We start from the raw sequence: 19,137 nt of genomic DNA on the forward strand, positions 1-19,137 counted from the left end.
CAGGCCTCAACTTATTAAATTAGAATTTCAATGAGAGCCCAGCATGTGTGCTATTTAAAAGATACAAAGGTGACTCTGATGAACTAAGAAGGCTGAGTCTGTGCTTTGGCATGCCTCTCTCGGGTACAAGAATGTATGATGATTTCTAGCCATTCTAGCTAAGGCATTGGCAGTTGCCCTCTCTGGTTTTCAAGGCCCTTCATAAACCTGTCTTAACTGTTATGTCTCATGAGTCCTCAACCCAATTTGTTATCATAAAGCTCAGCTTTCCATCATGCAATGGCACCGTCTCTCATTCCAACACATCTGTTGTTGTTTCATGATGTTCCCTTCATGACATTCTTTTATTCTTTCTTACATTGACATCTTACCCACATCTCTTACTAACTTCATCATGAATTTCGCTGATTCTTCTCATCTTCACTGGTCTTTTTTCATAGGCGGCCATTTATGATCAGTAGTGCAGGGTTTAATCTTTTAATATACACTCCCATAAAGTTCACTTAATGCCTTTTGTTTTGGAATCCTCAGGGCCATCCATTTGTTTTTTAATGTTTGCTTGAACAGAGACTAAGTCCTCTGTTAACACTGATTACATTGCTTATTGAGAGACATGTTATATAATAATAGTCATTTAATGAACATCTAACCAATGTGATTTACATCCTTTATCTCATTTTAAGGCTTACTAAACTGAAATGTGGTTGGAGTTATCCTGGTTTTATAAAGGAATAAAGTGAAATTTGGGAAAGTTGAATCACTTGACCAATGTTACAAAGCTTGGAAATGACTGAGCCAGGATTTAAATGCAAGTCACTGTGTACTCTGAGAAACCTTGCTCTGTTTGCTGCAAGAAGCATTGTCTTTCAGGGGGAGTGTCAAGAATAGAGAATTTATTTTTATTTTACACTTTTAGTGCACAGATAATCTAGTAATAAAGCACTACTCAACACAATTTCAACTTATTTTCTAAACACGCTTTTTCTGAAATTGTGCTTACCTTTTAGGCATCGGGCTGTCAATCTCTTTCTTCAGGGATATGAAAAGTCTTGGATTGAAACAGAAGAACATTACTTTGAAGATAAACTGATAGAAGATTTAGCAGTATGTTTTTAATGGGGTTCTAAGATGAAAGATGAAAGAGAGTCTGGGCTTGGTGCAGCAATGTTGGTGTGAGCAGTCTATATAATGTTGAAGGAAAAAAATATCATTACAATATATGGGTATTAGGAAACTTTTAAATCTTAATTGTTACTGCTTTCAATGCTTATGGGAAAATGTGATCTTGTCGTGTCCAAGAGATCTCATCAACATCGAGGGGTTGAGAATTTAAAATAAATAATATGAGTGTATTATTAACTAAACATGATTTAGTCATTCTTTAAATTCCTTCTCAAAGCACCTATAAACACCTGAGAACCAGGATAAACTATAAAAGACTGAACTGTAAAGAAGTTATCCACCAAAATTAAGTAGAAGGTGAACAAAAAGTTGCTGGTTTTTAAAAATCAACAGGGCAGAGAATGATAGACTGAACACAGGAGAGGAGGAAGCTATGGTAAATGTGGAGCATGAGAAGTAGAATTTTCACCAGATCATGCTGATAAAGAGCTTGTGTTACTGAGAGTTCAGCCCAGAACAGCAGTCAGTATCTTTTCTAAGTCATGGACCCATTTAAATATCGGCAAAAGCCATCTTCTCAAGAAAATTTATAAGCCATCTCAAAACTTGGCAGACTAGTCAGAGGCTTCATGATTCTCAGGATAAAGACATTTTGTCTAAAGTTATTTTTTAACTTACAGATTATTAGGGAATATAATGGGCAAACTAATCTAATTCTTAAAAGCCTAATCTTGATTGTTCCCATATTTTAAAATGAATTTTATCTGTCTTTAGAATAAAAAATGTGTAGACTATTGGATATCTTGTGGAAATCTGCCCATTATCCACATTAAGGCTTAATTATAGGAAAGAACACCATTCATGTAGAGAGAAAATCAGTTTCTATGGGTAAGTCAGTGGAGATATAAAACTCAACAAAAAGTTGGATGTAATTGATTCTGCCAGTAAAAATGCTTAATAATTTTCCTCGCTATTAAAGCTCTATCCGACAGTAAAAAAAAAAAAATTTTAAGTTTTATAAGTAACTGAAAATAAGAAAAAAAGTATAAGTGGTTCAAGCATTAACTCATTTAGTATTATTTACCTATCATGCTGTGTGTAAGCAAAGAAAATGTTTCACTTTATAAGCAATTTGCACTGCTATGGGAACTAAATTTTCACACTTGGGGTGACTCTTAGGATTTTATTGCAAATATTTGTAAATCGAGCTCTCCCTAAAGCTAAAATCCACGTAGCAAATACACTTTGTGTTATGAAAATGCTTATAAGAGTGGCATTTAGTATTTTTAAATGATATAAGTTATCCCTGCTTATATTAATTTTTGGTCAAATTATTAAATATCTCTGTTTTGAGCTGCATAATTTTACAATGGTAATGTAACAGATATCTAGCATATTTTATTACATTTATATGTATGTTATAGTATGTATATTACATATTTACATTTACATGCAACACATATACACATATACACATGCTTTTATATACACGTACACACATATATACATATATAGCATGTATAATGCATATAAAATACACACACACACACACACACACCCCACACACAACAGGGAAGGAGAAGCGTTCGCATTCCTTTTATTCTTCATTCCTGTCCTTCACATTGCCTTTTGGATTTGAGTGAACATTTTTTTTAATGTGACATTTTATAAATTTGACTTTTTTGCAGAAACCTGGGGCTGAACCTCCAGAAGAAGATGAAGGCACTAAGAGAGTTGATCCTCTACATCAGCTGATCCTTCTGTTTAGTCGGACAGCTTTAACAGAGAAATGGTATGGTTGGGAGGGTTCCTGTGAGACACAGGAGGAACAAATAAAGACACCCATGTCCGAGTATTCTGTGCCATGTGTTCATGTTTTAAGTTCATCTTGTTGTTGTTAGGAGAGAGAATTGTTCAAAGATAACAACCAGTCTGGCATGTACCTAGGGACCGTCACTCATTCAATTTTAGGCTTTAGCAACTACCTACTAGTTCTAGTTTTTCTTAACAACTTTGTAATTAATGATGTAGTTGATTCTAATTCTTCTTATGAAATAGTTTTTCCCTTTATCACAAACAGCCTTTATAAATAAAACAAAAGAAGCAAAGCAAAGTCCAGTGCCGCAAGTGTATGGAGACCGATGATGACCCCAAATTTTCTGGGTAGATAGTGTCTTCATTGTGCAGTGGGTCTTAGGAAACCTCTAGAGGCTAAATGAGCCATCACCTCAACTTGGAGGTATCTCTGAGATCTATTTCAAGGGCATTGCTCATTTTTCTTGTCTTCTGCAGCCTTAGTCATATGAATTCACCAAAGCCACAAAGGGCAAACCTCTCTGAAGTTACATAAGAAATGCACTGGTAGGCCTGATCGTCAAAATGTGCTCAGCATCTGTCATTACAGAGGGCAATGCATAAATTGGCTGTGCAGATGGGACATAGCAGAGGCTAGAGGACCTTTATCTGCTGCCCTGCAATGGGAAAGAAAGCCTGTTTTGCCCCAGGCCTTTCCCATTCTCTGCAGAATTTGGGATGTAATTTAATTATAAACTCATATCCACATGAATCCCCTTGGAAGAGTTCATTTGACCTCTTTGCCTGCCATAATAATGTACATTTCTCCCTCTTAGCTAATGTGATCCATCCTTTCTCTCACTGTTTCTCTCTCTCTTATTATTTCCTAACTAACAAAATCATCGCATTCCTAAGCATAGAGCAACTCTCTGTCTGGCATTGTCAGATAATGAGGTATTTCTCGTAAGTGAATTTTTCTCATGGCTGAAGTTTAATACTGCTGAAATAACTTTGCAAATTTTAGGTATATTTTCGGTGGAAGCTTTTCTTCACGTAGTCGTGGTTTCCATGCTTCTCAAAAAGAAGATAATAAACATATTTTAACCTTTCTTAATTTTTAGGAATCATTATTATGGCCATCTTGTTTTTTAATTGTCACATCATAATTTGGGATTTGGGGAATCTTTCCATCAAATGTCAAATTTCAGTTCTGTCAAAAGCCCCCATCTTATTTAAGTTTGCTTGTTTCAAGTTTTGTAGTCTGAAGAAAATTAAAATTATTACATTTGTATGTAAACCAAAAGACAGTTTATTTTGTGAAAATTGAAGGCCCTTCTGTAAGGTAGGATGGGACAGCTATATAGGATCCCTGGGATCTTTGCTTTCTGATTTCAGGATATTTCTGAATATCCTAATGTTGTCTAAGTTTTGTGTTCATTTAATTTTAAAAAGGTATACTTGTTAGAAAAAGAACGAAGGTTATTTTATGCAGCGATGATATGTTTGCATGTGCCTAGCCTTCTGCTTAAACACTGATGTTTTCTTCTTGTTTTCCCTAGCAAACTGGAGGAAGATTTTTTATATATGGCCTATGCAGATATTATGGCAAAGGTAAATAAGTATCCTTCCTGATTTTCATGTTTAATTTTAATAAAGGGAAGTAACTTTCATCTGAAAAGGATAAGAATCTGTGTTATTTCATTAATTTCAACTTTTTGTTTGTAGCACGAATCTCTGTTCTAAATTCCTTGGCAGGTCATCATTGTTTCCTACTTAAACATTTTATTTATGAGGAGCCATAACTTTTTCTAAACATTCATTCATTCAACAAATATTGGCTGGACATCAATATATTGGAGATAACATGTGAAGAAGAAAGAAGGGCACACATTACCTTCGTGGAGTTTTTTGTCTGATGGGGAAGATAACGTTTAAGCAAATGGTTGTAGAAAAACCCTGATGAATTTGATGGTAGAGAAATGTATCCATCCATTTTTACACTGCTATAAAGAATTACCTGAGATTAGGTAATCTATAAAGGAAACAAGTTTAATTAACTCACAGTTCCACATGGCTGGGGAGGTCTCAGGAACTTATAATCATGGCGGAAAGCAAAGGGGAAGTAAGGTACATCCTACATGGCGGCAGGAGAGAGAGAGAATGATGGGGGGGCCGTCAAACACTTTTAAACCATCAGATCTTGTGAGAACTCACTCACTATCATGAGAACATCATGAGGGAAACCGTCCCCATGATCCGATCACCCCCCACCATGTCCCTCCCTTGACACTTGGGGATTACAATTCGAGATAAGATTTGGGTGGGGATACAGAGCCAAACCATATCAAGAAACTCTTAGGAGTATTGGGAACAGGTCCCATGGCATAGTAGTGAGGTCTGCTTAAGGAAGTCTTTGGCTGTTGAACCATGAATTTGCCATGCAAAAATTGTACAGCTTAGTATTTACTGAGTGTTTTATGTCATTTACTCCTCTTGACAAGTGGATAAATTGAGGATAAAAGTGGAGTCAAGGTTTTGCTAAGGCTTCTCACTTGGGTACCATGTACTGAGATGGCAGCACCAGAATAATTACAGGCCTAGAGCGAAGAGAGAAGGCAAAGTAAGTTGTGGATGTGTTAAAGATGCCTGTGAGACGTCTAAGTAGAGATGTCAAACAGGCAATTAGACATTCATATCTGACATTCAGTATCTCAGGTAAGGCTTATATAGACTTGGGATTTATCAGCATTAGAAGCCATAGGAGTAGATGATCTTACCCAGGAAGAGATAACAGCATGAGGAAAGGAGGAGGCCTAGGACCCAGCCTGTAAGGACACAGAACATTAAAAGATGATTAGAAGGAAAGGAGCTCATAAAAAAGTTGGAGAGAACCTTAAGTGTGAGCTAACATAGGAGCTAGAAGCTATAGGACTGAGTGTGTGGTCACCAAAATCATGTTCTGCTGTGAGGTTGAGCAAGGTAAGGATTGAAAATCTCCAGATTTATTTCATGTGTATCACATGAGCAGAGTAAGAACAGCTTCTGAGGATTGTGGAAAGGGGCCATGGAGTGGGGACATGCTGTAGTGTGAGAAAGTAAGTAGTGATTCAGATGTGAACAGAAATAGTATAGCTGTTTCTTCATTGCAAAGATTGAGAGGGAACAGAAAGATATAAGGTGATAAATATCTGGATGGAATTGTGAGGTTGAAGGGGATTATTTTTGTTTGTTTGCCATTTGTTTGCTCGTTTTTAAAGAGAGAGCCATCTAAGCACACATATATTCTGGTGAGAAGGGGGCCAACAGAATAGGAAAGGGAGTCATTTGTGAAGTGAGGTCTGGAGTCCATGAGACCTGCTGGAGAAGACAGGTTACAGGACATAAGGGAAAAGCCATGGCTTTCTAATTTCTTTTAAACTCTAACCTACAGCAAGAAATACACTTACCTGGCACAGTCATCTCTCAGTATTCATGGGGGATTGGTCCCAGGACCCCCAGTGGGATATCAAAATCCAAGTATGCTCAAGTCCCTGACTAATGGCATAGTATTTGCAGGTAACCTACACACATCCTCCTGTATATTTAGATCATCTCTAGATTACTTATAATACCTAATACAATGTAAATGCCATGTAAATAGTTGTTCAACTCTATCATATTGTTATGGAATAATGACAAGAAAAATATCTGTACATGTTCAGTACAGACACGATCACCCATTTTACTTTCTCCAAATATTTTCTATCCACAGTTGGTTGACTCCATGGATTCAGAACCCATGGAAGGCCAACTATATATTTATAGAAACATAAAACTGCATGTTTAAAGTAACATAAAAATATATACCATGAAAGAAAAGTTTCACGAAATTTTACTCTTCCTATGAGCAATGTAGTCTGAACTTTTCCATTCTATTTAAACAAAGAGTTGTTTTTATTTTATCATGAATCACTAAATTGTTTTTACGTCTGATTGATGAGCTGAAACACTTAGTTTAATAAACACTGGGTTAAAAGATAAAAGGATAGGGCTGGGCACGGTGGCTCACGCCTATAATCTCAGCACTTTGGGAGGCCGAGGCCGGTGGATCATTTGAGATCAGGAGTCTGAGAGCAGCCTGGCCAACATGGTGAAACCCCGTCTCTGCTAAAAACTAGCCAGGCACGGTGGTGCACACCTGTAATCCCAGCTCCTCAGGAGGCTGAGGCAGGAGAATTGCTTGAACCTGGGAGGCGGAAAGTTGCAGTGAGCCGTGATCGCACCGCTGCACTCCAGCCTGGGCGATGGAGTGAGAGTCCGTTTCAAAAAAAAAAAAAAAAAAAAGATAAAAGGATAAAAGATACAAAGGGAAGAGGGGAAAGCTGCCAGGATAATGGGAGGTTGGAAATGTTTCCTTTTAAGGTCATTTGCTCTCTCTCTCTCTCTGAAGACAAAAGGACAGTCATCCGCTGACACCGAAGTGTTTGGTGGAGTCTACAGAGGAAGGCTGGGGGAGAGAGAGAAGCACTGAAGGAGACATCGTGGCAATTGGCATGGCACATGGGCTAGAAATTAAAACAGGACTCACGGACTATGAAGGAAGCCTGGTTTATTTTAGGCTGTTGTCTATGAATTTGTAGCAGTAATGCTCCCCCTGGCTGTGTGAGGACAACTAGCAATTCTCAGAACCAAATGCAAATTCTGAGAAGCCAGGAAGTTAGATTCATCAAGGGTGAAGATTTCTGCCAGACTCTTGTTGAGAACAGTAGATCAAAGCAGGTTTGTATGTTGCTAGGAGGTGGCTTGGAAGGAAATGAAGAAAGAGGGAGGTGAGAAAGAGATTGTAGGGCAGCCCCCGGCCTGGGTGTTCTCTGCAGCTGAAGAATCGAAGTGGGCTGAACAGGTAGAAGCTCCTGGTTTGAGAATAGGTAGAAGCCCTTGATTTGAGAATAGGTTGTTTCTGATTGTTGGAGTTCTTCCTTGTGAGTGAAAGTGAATTTGCCTCCATATTGATTTTGTTGGGTCCTAAAGCTAAATCTAGTTTCTTTTGATAGATGGTCAAATATTTGAGGAGGGCTACCTTGTTGACGCTTTATCTCAAGATTTCCCCCTTCATAATTAAAGAATCATATTCATTTTATTGTTTGATGTAACTCAGGGATGTCCAGCTTGCACCACTCAATTTGTTACATTCTGCACATTCTCCAGTATATTCATATGTGCCATCCAGAAGTTAATCAAACACGGTATTCCAGTTATGACCTCACCTGTGTAGCGTGTATGAGGACTGTACCCTCACTTACACTGCCTTAGGATCTTATACATTTGCCATCAATGGCAAGAATGCATTAAATTTTTAGGCAGGTCACATCAGCTACCCTGTATTAGACTGTTGATTTTTAATTTTTTAATTAAGTATATGTCATCATTTCTATAATTTAAGTCAGACCATTGCCCCAGGCTGAAATCTTTCTAACATTTGGTTCTGTCATCCACTGTTATCTCTTTCCATTTATATTACCCACAAACTTAAGTGTGATTGATTTCTCTGTTTATCTAAGTTGGTGATGTGCAGCTGATGTTTTTATACCCTTTCCCAGACTGGTGAACCTACCTTATTTTCAATCCATCTAAACATACTTTTATAAAACTCACATTTCTCATCTCCTTTCATGAGATTCTTAAAGAAATCAAGATGTTACTGTGATTGCTTAAACTCGAATTCTAACTTTGGTACAACTGCCAAAGATGGATGAGTATTCCTCAGTTATTTGCTTGATAACCCATTTTAGACTATTGTTGATTATTAATATCAAACTTCCTAGCAGGTAGTTTTTGGAAGCTGTCTTTCCTCATCTTAAAAATTAGCATCCCAGTTGCCTGGAACTTTCTCTTGGCCTTCATGGTTTCTCAGTTTACCAACAGTCATTCTGCATCCATGGATGTTACTTTTGCTTTGAGTCTGGAAACTTGAGACTTGAACTCACTTTAAGAGACTGTTGTATGTATCTTCCTCCACCACTGCAGGTCCCTTGGAAGCCATCATTTATATGTTACATAGGTTTTGTTTTTCAGTTTTAATTGTTTTTTAAACTTAGGAACACAGAGTTGGGTTAATCATAACTCTGAATTCATGATACACACTCATTGTTAGTCCACTAGTGTCCACTTTTAAAAGTTACTTAGTCATTTCTAATAAGTAGTAACTACTCATAAACCCACTTCCGACAAGAAACAACCTAGAGAATTTACATGTTATCCTATGGGCTTCTCAGTAACCTATACCCTGTCTCCCCACACAAAGAAACCATCATTCTAAACCTTGTGCTCAAGATGCCCTTGCTCTTCTTTTCATATAGTTTTCATTTATTTATATATAGATAGATAAATTTTCATATATATATATAATTTAAGTTGTTACTGACTTTTAAAAGGGCAGTATGCTGTGTGTAATCTTTTGGGCTCTACTTATTGGATTAATAGTGTTTTCTAAGATTCCTCCATACTTTTGTGTGCTGTTGGAGTTCATTTATTTTGATTGTTGTGTTACATCCCTTTGGGCAGATATACCAGAGCTTACCCATTTACCTTTTCTGTTGATTGACTTTTGTATTACCTCTGTGTTTTTGCTAATGCGAACAGGGATTGAATGCCTATTCTTATCCATTTCACCTATTTTACAAGAGCTACAGGGTGTACACATTTTCAAGTAAAGGAACAAATGTCATACTGTTTTCCAAAGTTGTTGCATCAATAGACATTCTTAACAACAATGGTTAAGAGAGATTCTGGTGATCCACACCCCCTCCAATATTTGATACATGACTTACTGACTTTTGTCAACCAAATGGGTGTGAAATGGTATTTTGCTGGAGTCATGATTTTCGTTTCTCTTGGCTAGGTACTTTTCTGTATTACAAAAATCACTTCTTTCTGAAACAAAAGAGCTGATGAGTGGTTCTGCACGTCCTCTCTATTATGATGAGTACAGCATCTGCTCTAAATCATGTACTTACTGCTCCTTGTTGACCATACTTTGGCAATAATTTGAAAAATCATTTTACATCTTTATATCTTTCAAGCCACACTTCATTCTAAACTCTATTCCCCTACTCCTATCATATATACCTCCTCTTTAAAAAAATCCTATGGAGAACTTCAGTGCATCCCATCGGTTTGCTGTTGCCACCCCTTTTTGTCTGCATCATGCCTACCCTGCTTGATTCCTTAGAATGTCTCTTTACCAGCTGTCATCCCTCTTGGACTATTTCAAGCTGCTCCACCCTAACCGTGGTTTTACCAATTTGAATAAGGTAACAGTATGGAGGAAGATATCTGCAGTGATATCATAAATTAAACACTCAACAATGTTGCTACTGTTTGGAGTTTCCAGCTAAGGGAACCCTTTCCTCCTAGTTCTCCTCCTTCTCTTACTAACTTTTTAAAATATTTAAGACACACATTGTTATGCCGAGTGTTCCGTTCTTTCTTGGTTAAAAGTATAAAATGCTGCGGTCACATTCTTAGGAGTTTCTCTCTTCTGTCTCACCCATGAGCTCTCTGTTAGTCAGATTTAAATCCACAGTGAAAGTTTCTGGGTTTTGAATCTTTAGTCTTCTGCAGAGTTATCAAATCAGAAAGGCAACTGAGGAATGCATGAAATATACTTCTCTGGCAGAATGAAATTTTCAGCAGATACTGGCAAGCTGAAGAGCCCTCATTACTGTGTTATGTATTCATGTTGCCAGTTTTGAATTCTGTTATGGATACCTGAATGGTCTGACGTATCCTCCATTTTTTTTTTTTCTTTGAAATTATTTATTCCACACCTGCCCCTTTATGTATTTAGCTTATTCACCTTTTCCTTCCTGGCAAAGGAAGGACTCTTCCTTGTCTAGAATTTAGCATTCTGATCCAGAAAGCCAAATCCTGCTGTAGGATTGTCTAATATAACTTCCCATTTGCTTAGCATTATCATCTAGGTCACGTGGATGCCATTTGCTATTGAAGAACCTATCTTTTGTTCCAGTAAATACTTCCGTTTCTCTACGGTATATTCAAAAGCTGCTAGAAATCTGATACCTTTTTTTGGTGATCTTGGCATATTCTCAAGCTAATTAGTAGAAGTTTAAAGAAGTTTTTATAGGTTTGATGAATTTGTCAGATACAGTCTGTACACCAAGTAAATTCAGGTTTAATAGTTTTTAAAAATCACAGATTTTAACTTCATTAGGAGAAAATCTCATTAAATTTTCCTAGGAAGATTTTTTTAAAACAGTTAAAAATATTTTATTTCAAAATACTTTTTTATTAAAAATTTTTTTCAGCTAGTGCTTTAAATGGATTATCCCTTCATACAAAAGCAAACATGGCTTATGAATTTTATAGCTTAAAAACATATCATTATAATCCCAAATAACAATTTTTCTGAATGTATTCTTTATCTCAAACCTTGTGTCTCTCCTATGTTTCTGAAGGTCACGAAATTTTTATAGAAGATTATGTCTTTGAGAAAACATAAAATTTCATATCCTTGAGACATTTTATATTAGTATTCTAATTTGCATAGAGAGTAAGCATGCTTGTTATCTGATAAAATTCCTATACTTTTTACTCCTATTTACTAATGCACATTACTAATTATTGGGAATAATGGGAGACATTAGAATAGGTAGTCTTAAGGAGCAGCTAAGCAAAATTCCTCTGTTTTCGACATTAGATGTACAGTATGTATTGATGGAGGACCGCAGATTTGCCTTCCAAATCTGTTTTGCTAAAGTTCTCATGAGTTCTTATTTTTTAAACTCTGGCTAACTAATAACATGGGAGACAGAGTAGCAGTAATTCAAAGGAGAACATTTCCTGCTTTCTGAGGGAATCATTAACATCTTTGCTTTTGTGATGAAACGTGCAGTTTAACATCTTACCCAGACAGTGAAACTGTCCTAGGCCTGTGTCCCCACCTTTATTTCCTCCTTTGCAAACTATGCTCATGTGCCTGTCATTATAAACAGAAAGGGTGGTGCTATCATGATAAACAGAAAGGGTAGTATATATTTGTTGAATGAATGAAAGAATATGACAAACTTTTTAGAATTTATCATGGACTGAGTGGAAGGGTCACATTGTTTACCTTCCCTCCCATCCCCAGTTCATCTCCATACCCAGAGTACTGTGTCTCACTGAATTAAAAATATTTTTATGATTTGTAGCTTATATTTCATGATCTGCCTTCTTACACCCCATGGAAACACTGAATGCTTACCCAGCAGAAGAAATACGTGTAAGGGTTGGAACAATCTAACTTGGATGAGCTGTAGGGTTCTTCCTACTATAGCTATTGGTTAATAACCAATTTCTTTTGGTCACTATTATACTACAGACCATAATAATAATAGCAGCTGAGATTTATTAAAAGCATATTTTTTTCAGACTCTTTTTTCTTTATTTTTTTGAGATGGAGTCTCATTCTGTCACTCAGGCTGGAATGCAATGGCACAATCTTGGCTCACTGCAGCCTCCGCCTCCCAGGTTCAAGCAATTCTCCTGCCTCAGCCTCTCAAGTAGCTGGCATTACAGGTGCCCGCCACCATGCCCAGCTAATTTTTGTGTTTTTTAATAGAGACAGGGTTTCACCATGTTGTTCAGGCTGGTCTCGAACTCCTGACCTCAGGTGATCTGCCCATCTCAACCTCCCAAAGTGCTGGAATTACAGGGGTGAGCCATCTCACCCGGCCTAATTTTAATTAATGGTCATTATAGCTGCCTGTATTCGTGCGTTGCAATGGCAGCATAAAAAAAGAGAGAAAATCCTTTTAAGGTTTGCAGTTTGGTTTGAATGAGGCAAATGTATGAATAAGTAGTGGGTATAGTATGATATGGACTTCATAGTTATCTCTGTTACCTATAAAATATGTAATTTAATATTTTATTTTTGTAAAAGCACTATATATAATTTTCATGTCATGAATTCATTGATTATGTTATCTAACTATTCTATCTTACACATATTTAAACAAGGTTGATGATAAATTAATACAAATGATTTGCTCTTCTATGTCTAATGTTCTTTTGCACTTTCTAAAATCTCAACATATTCCTGTCCCCCCGCTTTTTTTTTTTTATGTACAGAGTTGTCATGATGAGGAAGATGACGATGGTGAAGAGGAAGTGAAGAGTTTTGAAGTAAGATGGATCTTTCTGGATTTGCCTTTCTGTCTATCTTGAAACATTGTTTCATAGCTTGTAACTGACATTTATGTTTCTTGCTTCATGGCTTATTGCAGCTTGTTGTGTCAAGGAACTGCATGTCAGAGCTGGATGGACAAACCCGAGTCCTAACATTTGCTGAAGTTAAGACCAAGGATCATAGAATAGTTAAATAATATAATGAAGCCCATATGTTCAGAATGAGTGTTCCTGAGAACCCTCAGAGATGAGACGGCTTCAAATTGCTCTCATCTCAGTGATGTTGTGGTCTGGAATTTCCAACAGACATGAGGAAAATATTTATTGAAGAACAACATGATGTCAAGTTTTTCATTAAACCCTTGGTTTGGTATTTTTTCCTGAATAGAAGTCTTAAAGATTTGGCCTTAAAGACTTCTGCACAATTAGATCACTCATTCCGTGTACATATGCAGATAGTGGCACACAACGCAGTTTGCTTGCATGAGGTAGGAGTCCATGTATCCCTAGGACTGTATTGTAGTTTACGATTATTTTCTCAAATGCTCTCAGCTTTTAAATGTCCTATATAATTTGAAATGCTGCTTAATATTACTTAGCCCAAAGGAAAGTTAATGGTATTTTCCCCCTTTGCTTATACTGTACTTTCATTTTTTATGAGGAAAAGCTAGTTGTTGCTAACTACCACTCTTTTTGTTTATTGGCTCTTTTTTTGTTTGTTTGTTTGTTTTTTCAGAATTTTCATAAAGAAATTAAGTGCAGGGAAATAGAAATTAGATTCTTTTTCTTTTCCTTTTCATTTACATGTCTGGACTTTGAGCTAGAAGTCTGGAAATATATCAGTAGCCAGCAATGAGTCTTTAATTAAAGTGGACCCACAAAAACGTATTAGCCAATGAATAAGCTCAGAGCAGTGACCTTCCAGGATCCATTTGTTATGAGCATCTCTGCAGCATTGAAGTCAATGTGTCAAAAATATAAAAACAATCTAATTTGAGGCACCCATGACTATTGCTGGCTGAGAAAAATGCCATAAGATTAATTTCTGTATGATTTCTATAATCTTTTCTAATGTATGTGTTTTCTATTCTCAAAGTCATCTTTATTGATAAGAAAGTGAGGTCAGTTAGAATGAGCTGTGAGCAGCAAATAATATTGTTTTTCTGAAGTGCACACCATTTATAGTCTATCCGTTGTCTTCAGAGCAATTGTTTATTGCTATTTTGCTTCTTGTCCTCATCCTTCCTTAAGGTCACAGGATCCCAACGCAGCAAGGTAAAACTATATATATGTGTGTATTTGTCTGGGTCTGAGTTTCAGTTTCTTGTGACATTTACCTTTGTTAGACCCAACATCTTGGATTCTTTTGTGAAAAGGAGGTCTTGAAAATCTTTCTACAAGTTTGTAGCTCCAATGCATTTGGTCTCTTCAGGATCCCTTCCTTTGACACGTTTATTCTTCTTGCAATTTAAATGACTCATAATTTGAAATTTTATCCTCCAGCTAACTTTGAGCTGTATACTGTGCGGGGATAAAGGAGTCCAGCCCTTTAGATGACAAACTTTTTAAGCCAGGGACTTCTCATTTTCAGTGCAATGTTCTGACCTTATCCCTCTTGATGTTTTTCAACACCAGTTTTATTACTTGAAAACAGGCATGATAAATGGTATTGCTGGTGAGATTGGAAAGAAGCCTGCTTTTCCACTGTGCTAGTAATCACTTCAATTAGTAACTGGAGATTATATTCCATGATTTCAATATTGATTTCATCATTGCATTAAAGGGAAGAACTAGATGACTATTTATCTCTTAATATTTTGAATACTGGGAACATTTGCTAAAAGAAAACATTTTGATATAGAATTACAGAATTGCTTACATTAATATGAACCTTGTTAAGCTTATGTTTTATTTTCATAAGGCTATATAGTAGGAAAGTCAATCATAAACATTCTGGAAAGATGATACCTATAAAGACTTTAGTTTTGTTTGTTTGTTTGTTTGTTTGTTTAAAAAAAAAAAAAAAGCTTTTTAGGTGGCCGGGTGCAGAGGCTTACACTTGTAATCCCAGCACTTTGGGAGGCTGAGGCAGGCGGATCACTTGAGATCAGGAGTTTGAGACCAGCCTGGCCAAAGTGGTGAAACCCCATCTCTACTAAAAGTACAAAAATTAGCCAGGCGTGGTAGTGCACGCCTGTAATCCCAGCTACTCGGGAGGCTGAGGCAGGAGAATCACTTGAACCTGGGAGGAGGAGGTTGCAGTGAGCCGAGATTGCGCCATTGCACTCCAGCCTGGGCAACAAGAGCAAAACTCTGTCTCAACAACAACAACAACAACAAAAAGCTTTTTAGTTTGTAAGTGTAAACTATTCTACTTTGCCTTCTTTTTTTAAAAAAAAAAAATAAAAGTGAAATATTTACTGCCAAAATGAATTTTAGACTGTCCTGAAGAAACTATTTTAAAATTTCTTTGTAAGTTTATTTATTTATTTTTTTGAGACAGAGTTTCACTGTGTCGCCAGGCTGGAGTGCAGTGGCACGATCCCAGCTCACTGCAATCTCCGCCTCCTGGGTTCAAACAATTCCCCTGCCTCAGCCTCCCGAGTAGCTGGTACTACAGGGGCGTGCCACCACACCCGGCTAATTTTTTGTATTTTTAGTAAAGACAGGGTTTCACCCTGTTGGCCACGATGGTCTTTATCTCCTGACCTCGTGGTCCACCCATCTCGGCCTCCCAAAGTGCTGGGATTACAGGCGTGAGCCACCACGCCCAGCCACTTTTTAAATTTTTTTAACTCACTATTATAGTTGGAGGAATATATTATTCTTGTATCATCATCCTTGCAAATTTCAAAATGTAAATCATGTATATACTATCAGATGTAGCTCTGATCTGATGGATATAATGGTTAATGGCATATAATGGGCCTAACACTTAATAATATATTATGGGCTTAAATAATAGATAATAATGGGTATTATAATAATTTGGTAGATTTTGATTTTTTACCACTAATTATTTTATATAAAATGTATGTGAATTGTTAAGGGATGAAAACATGAAGGGATCTCCTAACATCAAGTAAAGAACTGATGTCCTAAGTAGCATAAAAGTTAATGCCTCAAGAATGTGTTGATAGTTGTGTGATGGGGCTGGATGACGGAGAAGGTGTTGCTAGCCAAGAAAACCATTTTACCTTGAAAGAGGAATGCAGTTTCGGGGAGATCAGTTTGATAAATAGGGTCAAATTTAGTGACATTAGAAAGGTTACTCATTCAGAAAAGAAGTCTGAAAGATGACAAGTGATGGCATCTTAATATTTAGACATAGGATTCAGGCCAGACTAAGGACAAGAAATCAAATGACATATGGAGCGTGACCTGAGAGAAAGGGCTACCTTTGAACTGAGAATAGTGGACAAGTTCACATGATGGTGAAACCTGGCAATTAATCCCCAAAACAGAGGATATAGACCGGCAGGTATGACTGTCTCAGCAAGAGACAGGCTTTTAAAATGCTGGGAATTGCCACACATTTGTAGGTGTAATGCAGGACACCAGATTTGGGGATCTGCACTTCCTAATGAGATTTTTTTTTTTTTTTTTTCAGTGATCTCCATCTGATTTGGGACTATAATTTATAATATAATTATAATTTATAATTTACACCTAATTTATGTAACATGCTAGTCTTAACAAAATACTGTGTAAGTGGTATGAAATATTACAAAGTTGAGAAACAGAGATATATATAATTAATTCCCTATGAAGATACTCTTCTCTGAGGTTGACTATGTGATACCAAGAAAACCACTGAAAAATTTATTGTTTATAAATGTAGTAATCTACAATACTTTTTACATTGAGATGTCTATTTGACATAATTTAGACATAGTCTAATAGTGGAGTTATTCACATAAGTTACAAATATGAAAGGCTATTTGCCAGTTTCAATAATTCTTATAAGAAATTATATCAAATAAGTTTGGAAATAACATAAAGTGTGTGGTAATTTAATTCTATCCCTATACCTGGTTAATTATTAATACTTGCTATAGTTTCTATTTAAATTCTTTCCCTGTAAAGTATTCCATAAAGTCATTGAGAAGAGAAACGAAGTAGGTAAAAAGAAAAGTGGTATTATAGGGACATTTTCCATGAAGAATGCAGTAAAGCTCAAAAAACATGGGAAACAAGGAAAGAGGAATGACTTGCCAGCTCTTTTCTTCTTCCATCATATATATATGTATTGTTGATATGATCCTGTTAAATTAAAACTTGCCTGATTTAACCTGATTACAGAATTCCCTGTTTCATCTGTAATATATGTAAATATGCTTTTCCTATAACTACTTATTAAATAACTTTATTGCATATTTAGTTAATTATTTTTTAGGTTTGGAGCTACTTCTCTATCAAAAGCATTAAAAAGGACAGTTAAATCTTATAAAGAGGCTGACGTTAATTGAAAGGGAAGAAATGTTTTACCAGTTACCTGAAAAAATAATCATTAGAGTTGAATGCTAGATTTAGCTTTTTAATTTTTGCTAAGGCAAATAATAAACAATAATGTTTCAAGTCAAATAACATCATTTTTCTGAGCATTATGGGTTTTTCTCACCTAGATCAACAAAGAGCTTTGATACTGCAGTAGACCACATTTATTAACTATGATTTTATAAAACAAACTCAGAAACATTCTTTAGATGGTTACTTCTTTTATTGGTCTTCTCTAAAATCTGAGCATATAGCATTAAATCAAAATTTAGTGAAGACATTTCTTTAGAATATTAAGGTACTATAAAACAGATTTCTTGTTTACTGTGACATCTAAATTAATGACAATGAAGTTTAGATGAGCGAGAGGAATGGAATGTTAACTTGTCTTCCAGGCCATCTTAAATATTAGGCAAGCTGCATCTTCCTTTTGGCAAATGCCCAATTTCTAATTCACAGATGAATTATCTGACGAGTCTGAGGTCCTATTTTTCTGTACTATCAATTAAAGAGAATTTCTTGTGTGTTAAATTCTAAATATGCCTGTGGCAGAGTTGGTAATTCTGTAATAAATACTTAGGAAACCAGCATATTCTCAGATGGATCTGAGACACAAATAAAATATCGTCATATCTGCTAACATACTCAAACCAATACCCAGCTCGTATCCCACAGTATGCACCATTAAGTATGGAAGAACCAATTTAGGTCCAAAATGTTTTAAGGATTGATATTGAATAGCACTAACCCAACGATAAAAAATTTTTGTCTTACTCATCCATGAATCTAACTTTCAATAGAATACAATGTTTTGGTAATGCTACAAGAATGAATGGGCTGTAAGATATACTGCCCTCCATGGCTACATAATTTGAACTTTGAATGGGCTTATTTGGTGCTTTTCATAGTAACAGCATTTTGAATTAAGTCTTCCTGAATCTTAGCAAAGAGAATTTTTAAATGCATAAAAATCAAAGATATAGCTATGGGTATAAAATATTGAAACAATTATTCCTTATATCAAGAATATTTATAACTCTTTAGTTAGTTCCTAATGCAGGAGGTATATAGTATCCAAAATATGGACTAAAGCATTAAGAGTTGCTTTTCATACTATTGAATCATAGAGGGGAAAGAGGGAAGGAATTCTGATGGCCAGTGTTCTCCAGTACTCACACTGATTGCTGCAATCTGCCAACTACATTTTTATACAATAAAATTACGCATCTCAAGTAATCATCTCGTGTCTTAGCTCAGATTTCCTAGAAAACACAGGCAAAAGCTTACGTGCTAACACTGTATTGGGGGAAGGGGTGTTACAATCCCAGGGAATTAAGAGTTAGGGAAATAGAGAAATGATACAGGGAATGAGGGAGGGCAAATAGAAGAGTGTTCCTGAGCTGATCACAGCTGTTGAGCAGTTCGGTGTGTTGCTCAGTTGTGCGGGCTGCCTCCTGAGAGACCATATGCATGACAGAACAGAACAGTGCCTCCCTGGGGAAGGAGGATAGGCACTTTATATGCAGGTTCCTTACATCTCCTGTCACTTACTGGTCA

General features: G+C 36.3%; 1 protein-coding gene across 6 annotated transcripts in view; it reads left to right on the top strand.

Annotated features, from left to right (window-relative positions):
- RYR2 (ryanodine receptor 2) overlaps positions 1-19,137 on the top strand; it is a 799,701-nt gene that overhangs the window by 695,159 nt on the left and 85,405 nt on the right. For all 6 annotated transcript variants that reach the window (XM_032137647.2, XM_032137648.2, XM_058430777.1 and 3 more), the window contains 5 exons: positions 1,008-1,104; positions 2,811-2,914; positions 4,476-4,527; positions 13,027-13,080; positions 14,335-14,358. In XM_032137647.2, coding sequence (XP_031993538.1) covers positions 1,008-1,104; positions 2,811-2,914; positions 4,476-4,527; positions 13,027-13,080; positions 14,335-14,358 — 331 coding nt within the window. The remainder of the gene's footprint in view (positions 1-1,007; positions 1,105-2,810; positions 2,915-4,475; positions 4,528-13,026; positions 13,081-14,334; positions 14,359-19,137) is intronic.

Source organism: Hylobates moloch, unplaced genomic scaffold (genome assembly GCF_009828535.3).
Source record: "Hylobates moloch isolate HMO894 unplaced genomic scaffold, HMol_V3 SCAFFOLD_18, whole genome shotgun sequence".
Taxonomy (NCBI): domain Eukaryota; kingdom Metazoa; phylum Chordata; class Mammalia; order Primates; family Hylobatidae; genus Hylobates; species Hylobates moloch.